At 33.5% G+C, this 11,134-nt stretch overlaps 1 protein-coding gene across 2 annotated transcripts in view; it reads left to right on the forward strand.

The window, feature by feature from the left end:
• Window positions 1-10,900, forward strand: part of HACE1 (HECT domain and ankyrin repeat containing E3 ubiquitin protein ligase 1) — a 95,121-nt gene extending 84,221 nt beyond the window's left edge. For both annotated transcript variants that reach the window (XM_007190630.2, XM_028168710.1), the window contains 4 exons: window positions 2,332-2,430; window positions 2,709-2,779; window positions 9,502-9,615; window positions 10,176-10,900. In XM_007190630.2, coding sequence (XP_007190692.1) covers window positions 2,332-2,430; window positions 2,709-2,779; window positions 9,502-9,615; window positions 10,176-10,278 — 387 coding nt within the window. In that variant the 3' untranslated portion in view covers window positions 10,279-10,900. The remainder of the gene's footprint in view (window positions 1-2,331; window positions 2,431-2,708; window positions 2,780-9,501; window positions 9,616-10,175) is intronic.
• The last annotated feature ends 234 nt before the right edge of the window (window positions 10,901-11,134 follow it).

Consider the following 11,134-nt stretch of genomic DNA (forward strand, 5'->3'; position numbering starts at 1 on the left):
GCCAAAAATAAATAAATATATAACTTTAAAATATATATATTAAAAAAATAAATAAATAAATTGATTGGGATTTAAAATCTTTTTGTTATATGCATACGTACTTTGTATTGTGGACTTCCCATTTCATCTGTTTTCAGTCAGTTTAATAACTTTTTTTGCCCAGGTGTTAAATGGGATAATAAAGATCTTTTGTCCTCTTCACAAAGTCATAACATACGATGTTCATGAAATGCTTCAAATTTCTTGAGAGAATATCGTCTCATTTTTATTCACAATTATTAACAATGAAAGCATACTTAATATTATTAAAAGCTTATCTTCAGCCTAGAAGGGAAGAGGATTAAACTCATGGGTTGTAAGAAACCTGTAACAATCATCCATATTCCTTTTGGCAGATCTGTGTCAGGGTACTGCCAGGGAACAGAATTTCCCCAGATGGTTCAAATAAAGAAACTTTAATGAAGGAACTTAAAGAGGCATGGGCAGGTTAAGAATAAACAAGGTATGGTTGAGGCATCCAGAGAATAGCAACAGTGGAAAGCCTTTATCACCCCTAGAATTGAAGACAAGTGGAGGAATTACTGTGAGGAGCCCGGTGAGAGCCTGAACCACCAGGGGCCGCCAGGTGGCAGCTCTAGTCAAGGAGACATAGCTACTGCAAAGATGTACTGATGCAGGGAGGGAGCAGAAAATACTCTTACCTGCAGACTCCTGCCTGTTTGCCAGTGATGGAACCCAACCTGAAACCAACAGGCAAGAGAGCCAGTCTGCAGGGATCAGCCTCTTGGGGCACAGAATGTGCAAAGGAAGATGGAGAATGTATTTGGGGGTGATAAAATGCACCCTACCAGAATGCCTTCATCTAGTTAAAGTATTTTATAATACTATGGCAGGGAGGACTAAAACACACCCTAGACAGGCAGTTCTCCAACTTTTTGGTCTTAGGACCCCTTACAAGAAAAGAGTTTGTTTATGTGCTTTATAGTAATTGATACTTAACTGTATTTGAAATTCAAACAGAAATGTAAAGTATTTTATTAATTCACATAAAAATAACAATTCATTACATATTAACATAAATAAAACATTTAAGAAATTAAAACTGCATTTCCCAGAATAAAACAGAAATCGTGGGAAAAGTGGCATTGTTTTACATCTTTGCAAGTTTCTTTAACGTCTGGCTTAATAGGAGAAACTGGGTTCTCATATCTGCTTCTGCTTATAATCTGTTGTGATATGTTGCTTGGTTGAACTATATGGAGAAAATCCAGCCTCAGATAAGTTGGAAAAGGGAGAACCTTGCAGACTCCTTAAATAGATCCCAGAAACACCCAAGAGTTCTGAGACACCACCTTAGATTGACCTTCATTAGTATTTTTCAGAGCATACTCTATACTAGTCAGGTATATATTATGAGGAGTTGCTGTAGGAGAAGTGATTTTGAACCACATGGTATCTATCTCATCTAACAGCAATAACAAAGTCTGCTGTTCTGGCTTGTCGGTGTTAAGCTTAGGCTAGTTATTACCTCACTTTACTGTGTAAACACATCCAACTGTGAAATACGGGCCGATTCAGAGATTTGGGCAAGCCTTTTTCATGTTCTCTTTTCTTTTGGGGAACGTGATGGTAAATACTTTTGCCATTATTAATTTCATTCTTAGTTATTGGATTGATATTTTGTTTGTTTGATGATCTTCCTGGAAAAAAGAAGGATACCAAAAGTCATTAGTAGGAAAATTGCATTTTTTTTTTCACCTTGGAGAAATTTGACTTGAAAGTTGGATTGGAATTATTCCAGAATAGAGTTCTTCAAGGCCTAAATCTGTTTTGGTTTTTTTAAAAATAATAACTATTTTTATTATAATAACTCCTTTTTTTTCTAGTGATTAGGGTTTCTTGATCTTTTCCATTGCTTAACCCAGATTTATTTAGGTCTTTGTTTTCACTTTCATACTGAGTACAGTATTTTTATAGAATTTAACAAATTCATAAAATATATATAAACCAAAGATAATAATGTTCACAAAATTATTGCACATATAAACTGTTGTGGCATATGTGTTTCTATATAAAGGTAAACTGTTATCTCATGTTTTAATTAAATTGTATCAGTGTAGAGACATCTCCACATCTCACAATATTTGAGATTATTAGTATCAAGGGTTCTCTCTCAGGTAGTACTTGTTATTGATGACTTGCAGACACTGTTACAAAAATAAATCAGTTTTACATGGGATTAGTTTCTAATTAAGGCAAATTTACTATTTAAATGTAATCACTTTTTTTTCCCAGAGAAGATTAATGAAATATTTTTCTTCTTCCCCAAAGGAGCTACTGCTTTCTGGCATGCCAGAAATTGATGTGAGTGATTGGATAAAAAATACTGAATACACAAGTGGCTATGAAAGAGAAGATCCAGTTATTCAGGTAAAGTCTCTCTAGAGCTTAGAATGAGGTTAAGTTTTGCTATTTAATCTTGTAAGCTTTTCAGCACTATTGGATGAAAACCTACATTAATTAACAAAGTTTAGTTTTTCCCTAAATCTTCTCATGGGAATTGCATATGAATGCTTTGTATGAAATCTTTTTTGATAAATGAGTTTCATGGAATAAAATATGCTTTATGAATATTGCATATTTCTCTGGTACTAAGAAGCCTGCAGTTGGTCTGAAATATGAGCTAAGTTTTTTATTGTTGTTTTTAGTGGTTCTGGGAAGTTGTGGAAGATATTACTCCAGAGGAGAGAGTTCTTCTGTTGCAGTTTGTTACTGGCAGGTAAGAAGTGTTTTTATGATAATGTGGAAAGAATTTAATAGACTCCATTTCTAATGGCTTAGACATAACTCAAAATGAATTATTACTCTGAATTATCAATTTCTCACCTCCTTTTCCATTTTTTTAGATATTAAAGGTTTATTTAGGCATTAAAGTTAAAACATATAGTAGTGTTCAATAAATGTTTATTTAAGGTATAAAAGATAAACTGTTCCAATCAGGACTATCAGCATGTATATTATATTTTATAATTTGGTAGTCTTTTCATTCTGCAGGTAAGTCAATGATAGTAGCCAACATTTGTTGCTGGGACAACATACACACACATGCACACAATACATAATAATACCCATACACAGCAGTTTTTCTCCAATTCTTATCAAACTTTAAAGTCTTAAGATTTGTGGCCTGAAAAATAATTTGTGATACCACACTTTGAAAAGTCTACTTTTGGAACCAATTAAATATCATAGACATTAGAAAACTAGATGATTTAAACCTCTTTTTTTGTTTGTTTGTTTTTTAATTTAAGTTTATTTATTTATTATTTTTGGCTGTGTTGGGTCTTCGTTTCTGCGCGAGGGCTTTCTCTAGTTGCGGCAAGTGGGGGCCACTCTTCATCGCGGTGCGCGGGCCTCTCACTATCGCGGCCTCTCTTGTTGCGGAGCACAGGCTCCAGACGCGCAGGCTCAGTAGTTGTGGCTCACGGGCCTAGTTGCTCCACGGCATGTGGGATCTTCCCAGACCAGGGCTCGAACCCATGTCCCCTGCATTGGCAGGCAGATTCTCAACCACTGCGCCACCAGGGAAGCCCTAAACCTCTTTTAACTTCCAGTTCTGAAAGATGTAAAAGAAAAGGTCTGATTTTCATTCTTTTTTTTTAAATTAATTAATTTATTTTTTATTTATTTATTTTTGGCTGCATTGGGTCTTCATTGCTGCGCACGGGCTTTCTCTAGTTGCGGTGAGCAGGAGCTACTCTTTGTTGCGGTGCGCGGGCTTCTCATTGCGGTGGCTTCTCTTGTTGCAGACCACAGGCTCTAGGCGTGTGGGCTCAGTAGTTGCGGCTCGCGGGCTCTAGAGCGCAGGCTCAGTAGATGTGGTGCACGGGCCTAGTTGCTCTGTGGCATGTGGGATCTTCCCGGACCAGGGCTCGAACCCATGTCCCCTGCATTGGCAGGCGGATTCTTAACCACTGCGCCACCAGGGAATTCCTGATTTTCATTCTTGATAACTTAGAATTTCATCTGTGTCCTTCTATTTATGAAAATATAGTTCAGTCATTCCATTATAAATGTACATGGTTCTTCTAAGAAAGTTGGAACACAGAATATTAGAAGAAATAGAAAAACCATCACCTGCCAGCAATAAACACTGTAAATAAATTGATGTATTTTTTCCTACCTGTTTTAAAAACATAGTGTGAATATATATCTATCTTATATATATATGTAATTTAAAGTCAACTGTTTTATTTTTAACGTAGTTCATAACCATTATAGAAAATTTTGAAAATGGAGACTATAGATAGAAGAAAATGAAAATCCCATTAAGTAATTACACTATTTAGAGATAACACTATTAATATTTTGCTCTATTTTCTTAGTTTTTTAGGTATATAATTAGAAAAATATACACTATATACCTATATAATATATACTATATACCTAATTTCAAAGAATAAATAAAACATGAATTATTCACAGATATAGACTAAAGATATGAAAGAAAATCTTGTCAGTTTTTTTTTTTTTTTTTTTTTTGGCTACTTAGTGCCAGGAAATACCTAGAGATTTGAGTAATTTAATAAAAAGCGTTAAACAAAAATTATTTTTTCTATGTAGGAAGGTTAGACAATTCAAATTTTTAAAAAATCACCTTTAATATCAGTCTCTGAATATAATCACTTAACATTTTGGTTATTCTTCCAGAATTTTTCTCATATATAAATTTTTATTTCTAAAAAACATTGTTCCTATTTTATAACTTTTGAATTTAGCAATGTATCATTAAAAATTGTTTCATTTATAGATCTAGTTTTTTAAATGGCTGTCTATTCTTCAATATGGACCTCCCTTAATTGATATTGTCCTTTATTGCTAAATTTTCCTGTTTATGAATAATGCTGAACAAATAAGGAATTCTTGTGCTTTATACACTTGCAGCCCAGTTTGATTATTTATAAATTATAGGATAAATGTAATATATAGGATATATAGGATAAAAATATAGGATAAATTCTTAGGAGGGAAATTTTTAGATACAAAAGTATATAAATTTTTATAACCTTGAGACATTGTTCATTTAACCTTCAGAAAGATATCAGTATTCACCTCAGCCTATTTCTTTTATTCTATCAATACAGGATGTAATCATTTTTATTTTCATAGTTTCATATATGTATACTTCGTGTGGTGTGGATTTCCTTTATTTTTTACACATTATTCTACCATCATTTTCAAAAATTTGGTTTTAAATGTTCTTTATATATAGGGACATTAACTCTGCAAATATCTTTTCCAGTTTATCATTTGCCTTTTAATTATATTAAGTTAAACATACAGATTTCCCTGTAATTTAGATTATAAATTTAATTTATAAAAATTATATAATGAAAGTGCTAAATTAGGTTGCAAGTTGATTATCAGTACTTTCCTTATGTTTTTTTAAATAAATTCTTCCCTACTCCCAAGATTTTGTATATATATGTTTATCTACCTTTTTTTCTGTAACTTTTTTGTAGTTTCTGTTTTTACATACCAATTTTTAAGCCATCTGGACTTTATTTTGGTTTATGTTATAAGGCAGGGCTCTTTGATTATTTTTCTAAGCAGTTTATATTTAAACACCATTTACTAAATTATTATATTTTCCTTCATGATTTGGTTGGTATGAATCTTTAAGATGTAGGAAACAATTATTCAAGTTCTTTAGTACTAAAAATGTCTGTTAGATTGCTGCTCTTGTAGAATAAAAAACACTTCGATTAGTAATACACAGTACGTCTCCCGTGTCAATAGTACAGTCATAGTTAGCAATGCTGAAAAGAACTGCTCTGTTTGCTGTTTAATTGGTTGAGAAGTATAGCTGCGAGTCCATTTAAACTGAGATGAAGGATGTGGGTAAAGAGTAGAAGCCAAGAGGGAGGAGATATGGGGATATATGTATATGTATAGCTGATTCACTTTGTTATAAAGCAGAAACTAACACACCATTGTAAAGCAATTATAAAGAGGTTAAAAAAAAAAAGTAGAAGCCAAGGAAGCTGAGGGGAAACTACACGGAGCTAAGCTTTATCTTCAGGTTGAAGAATCCACTTTTCAGCACTTAGTCTACATGGAGTCCTTGTTTTGAATTCAAACTAAGTCTTAAGTTCTTTTAAACCTTAACTTTCCTTTTACACTAGACCCAGTTATCAAGAGGTATAGCATTTGCCATTCTAGACCTAGAGTGTGTGGTTTTTTTTTTCCACTTTTTGGAAAATTCTATCATTTATATTTAGATTGTAAAATGTCTTTCTCTGTGTCCATAGTATAATTTAGAACAATCTTACTAAAGAGTCAAATGTGTTCCAGTTGTAGAAGCAAGAATCTGTATCAACAGTAACTTTAAACTATTTTTATGGTGGTGACAATATTTTGTTTATCTACAAGGCTGTCTTAAATGTCTTACTCTTGTTTCATTATCTCTTAAGAATAATGAAAGTCAGACTTGATGATTTCTTTGTGTATAAAATAGAAATATTTCATTTTTATTAACTGTAATTTTACATTGTATAAGTCAGGTGTCATAATACTCAGCCAAAGACCATTTATTTTTCTCATACACGCTTAAGCTTGCTGAGCCATAATCTTAGCTAAGATCCACTGGTTATTCAAGTATGGGGCCCAGTCATTGTAGTTTAGAGGAAGAGGAGTAAGGTTTCAGAGATTGTTTGTGAATATCAGTTTACAGAATAATTTCAATTTAGATATGAAAATTGGGGCATCATCTGATTTTTTAAGCTTATTTTTCAAAATTTATTTATATGAAAGACATTAGATCATTCTGTTATTGAAATACTGTGCTATAATTTGTGTAAGAATCAGTGTCAAGGCTCATCTTCTCACCTTGTCCTGGTGAAGTGGAATACTTGTTTTTAAAGTCTGCCTCTGTAGGAAATTGTAAACAGCTTGCCTTTTATTCCTTTTCATTTTTGGTCACCTTTGTTAATTTTTTAGGCAAAGGTAAATATGCAGAAAGCAATGTTTCAGTTTACAGACATATTCAGGTCTTTAGATATTCTTTTTCCCTAAGTAGGAATTGCTCATGTGTTAGTGTTTTGTTAGCAAGATGCAGGCATCCTTTTAACATTGACTTGGATTTCTAAAGTAAGCTTAGGCATTTCATCAATAAAGTGTTTAATAGCAACCAAACTACTTCCCAGCTAGAAAAGAAAAATGCTGATCTATTTATATTGGATTGTTTTTTTTCCCTGTGATTGTAAACATATCATCTGTGATTTCAGACAGAAAATCCTGGTGCATTATTCGACAGTTTTTTTTAGTGTGTGTGGTAAAACATACTTAACATTAAACATTTTAATCATTTTTAAGTGTACAGTTCTGTGTACAGTCACATATTTGTGCAGCCATCACCACCATTCATCTCCTGAGCTTTTTATCTTTCTCAGTTGAAATTGTACCTATTAAACACTAACTTTCCATTTCCCCTACCCCCAGCTTCTGGCAACCACCGTTCTACTTTCTGTCTCTATGAATTTTATAATTTTTTTAATAGATTTATTTATTTTTATTTATTTATTTTTGGCTGTGTTGGGTCTTCGTTGCTGCTCGTGGGCATTCTCTAGTTGCGTTGAGTGGGGGCTGCTCTTCGTTGTGGTGCGCGTGCTTCTCATTGTGGTGGTTTCTCTTGCTGTGGAGCACGGGCTCTAGGCACACGGGTTTTAGGCGCACGGGCTTCAGTAGTTGTGGCACGTGGGCCCAGTAGTTGTGGCTCGTGGGCTCTAGAGCGCAGGCTCAGTAGTCTCAGTAGTTGTGGTGCACAGGCTTAGTTGCTCTGCAGCATGTGGGATCCTCCCAGACCAGGGCTCGAACCTGGGTCCCCTGCATTGGCAGGTGGATTCTTAACCACTGCGCCACCAGGGAAGTCCCTCTATGAATTTGATTACTTTAGGTCCCTTATGTAAGTGGAATCATACATTATTTGTCTTTTTGTGACTGGCTTATTTCACCTAGCATAATGTCCTCGAGATTCATCCATATTGTAGCATATGTCAGAATTCCCTTCCTTTTAAAGGATGAATAGTATTCCATTGTATGTGTTTACCACAGTTTGCTTATCCTTTCATCCATGGACAGTTATTTGTGTTGAGTCCACTATTTGGCTGTTGTGAGTAATGCTGCTATGAACATGGATGTACAAATATCTGTTTGAGTCTCTGCTTTCTATTCTTTTGGATATGTACTGTAATTCTATGGTTAATTTTTTGAGAAACTGTGATAATGTTTTCCACAGTGGCTGCACAATTTTACGTGTCCACCAGCAGTTGCATAAGGGTTTCAATTTCTGCATGTCCTTTCCAATACTTGTTATTTTCTAGTGATCTTTTTTTTTTAATAGTTATCTTAATGCCTATGAGGTGGTTATCTCAATGAGGTTTTGATTTGCATTTCCCTAATGACAAGTGATGTTGATTGAGCATCTTTTCTAATGCTTATAAGCCATTTGTGTATCTTCTTAGGAGAAATGTCTATTTGAGTCCTGTCCCTATTTTTTAACTTTAAAAAATTGTCCCTATTTTTGGTTGTTAAGTTGTAGGAGTTCTATATATTTTCTTGACATTAATTCCTTGTCATATTTATGATTTAAAAATATTTTCTCCTGTGGCTCACATTTCCACTCAGTTCATGGTGTCCTTTGGCACACGTTTTTAATTTTGATGATGTCTAATTTATTTTTCTTTTGTTGCCTGTGCCTTTGGTGTCATATCCAAGAAATCATTACCAAATCCAGTGTCATGAAGTTTTTCCCCTGTATTTTCTTCTAAGAATTTTATAGCTTTAGCTCTTCATTTAGGTCTTTGATTCATTTTGAGTTAACTTTTTGTATATGGTGTTAGGTAAGGGTCCAACTTCATTTTTTTGTAGTGGATATCCAGTTTTCTCAACACAATTTGTTGAAAAGACTGTCCTTTTTCCATTGGAGGTTCTTAGCACTCTTGTCAAAAATCATTTGGCCATATATTTAAGGGTTTATTTTGAGGTTCTCTGTTCCATTGGTCTATGTATCTGTCTTTATGCCAGTGCCACACTGTTTTGATGACTGCAGTTTTGTAGTTTTAAGTGTGGAAATTAGGAACTGTGAGACTTCTGAGTTTGTTCACCTTCCTGTGGTCTCACTATGTTAGAGGACATTTAAAAAAAAATACAACCGATGTAAATCTCTGCAAAGAGAAGTGTAAATAATTTTCTAGTTTTCCCACCATGTAAAACAATACAAAACAAAAACCCTTTGACTCTAGATATTTTTCACAGACAGGGAGATCATTTGGATAACATGTAAGAGCCTCTGTTGCTTGAATTAATCAAGTAAGCCATTTATTTACTCAGCAAATATTTAATGAACATCTACTAGATACTAGTCATTTTGCTAATTTGAAATATACCTGTTACCAAGATTTTCCTTGCACGATTACAACTTACTAAGATATGAACTCTTAGTTCCAGGGTCCCACATGGTGGATTTGCTAATATCATGGGTGGAAGTGGATTGCAAAACTTTACAATTGCTGCTGTGCCATATACTCCAAATCTTCTACCGACTTCAAGCACATGGTATGTTAAATTGGTTTATTTAAATGCATCGCAAATTGTTCTGATTAATTTTGAATGATCAAAGGTCTAACGACTGTATTGCTGCATTGAGAGGAACATCTCAACAGTGATCTCTATTCAACATTTTGTAATCACTGATAAATAAATAGCTACATCGTTTCTTGCCTTCCCCTTTTTTGGTAGGGAAAATGTTTGAGGAAAACTACCTACCTATACTCTAATTGAATATATATAGTTCAAGTATCACTAAAGTTACACTGTCATAAGTATCACTGAGTTACACCATCATTTCAAACTAAATTGCCCTATTGCTTATTTATTTTAGGCTGAAGGGAACTTATTTTCTTCTACTACATTTGCATGCTAAAGGAAACTGCAATGCAGCAGGGTTTTTTTTTTTTTTTTTTCCTTTTTAAATACTACTTCAGGGTTTTCCAATTTGAATGCAAATTTAAGAGAGTGGTTTTACATTAATTTTGAGTAGTGTTTTCACTGCTAGACAAAACAATAAAAAATTTCAGAGATTTCTTAGTTAATAGTGGTATATTTTTCTTTTAAAGCATCAACATGCTCAAGTTACCTGAATACCCAAGTAAAGAAATACTCAAGGACAGGCTTCTTGTGGCACTACATTGTGGCAGCTATGGTTACACAATGGCATAATGAAGTCTGGAAAATTCATCTGACTGCTGATGCGCAATGCAGAGTCGCAGAAGTAATTTAGGAAACCGTCAACAGAAAAGCAGCCTAAATGCAGCCCATAGGCAGGGCTGATGTTTAAAATTCATAAAGGATCAGGTTTCCTTTCTTCCCCCTCTCTTTTCCCTTTTATGTTTTCTCAGTTTGTGATACAATTAGAAAATATAAATCACAGTAGTCTTTATTTAAAAAATGCTAATTGAAAATAGTAGAAACTGTCCTTTTTCATATTTCTTTAGTCTTATCCAAGAGTGTGTTAAGGCAGAATCTTATTCTACATTCCATGTCTGCTATGTAACTGTTCTGTTAAAAAGGTGTTGTCTCTTTTATTTTTCTATATAGTAAATTATATTAGGACATCCAGCCTGGTATGTCCTATTGCATGTAAAGTGCCGTTTATATTTTGGAAAACTATTGTATAGAATGGACTAATTTACATTGTATATAAAGCCACAAATATGTATTTTCCCATATTGAATCTATATTGCAGTGATGTTTTCTAGCCTTTCAATATTTTAATATGTAAAGTTTAGACTGATGTGACTAATAAACAGCTGATGAAATGACATCTAATTTATATATTAAAGCTTATGCTATATTGTATGAATTATTTGCATCTTTCAGTGGTCAGTTTTTCACATACATATATTGTCTCAAAGTTTTTCTTATGCCTTATTTTAATTTATATTTTAGATAAAATTAAAATATGATATTTTACTGGGTTTCTTTTTGTTACTATTGTTTTATCTGTGAGCTCTAATGATACATTTGAAAACGTAATCTGATGTGCAGCTTACAATTTAAGTTTGTAATTTTTCCT

This window comes from Balaenoptera acutorostrata, chromosome 14 (genome assembly GCF_949987535.1).
Source record: "Balaenoptera acutorostrata chromosome 14, mBalAcu1.1, whole genome shotgun sequence".
NCBI lineage: Eukaryota > Metazoa > Chordata > Mammalia > Artiodactyla > Balaenopteridae > Balaenoptera > Balaenoptera acutorostrata.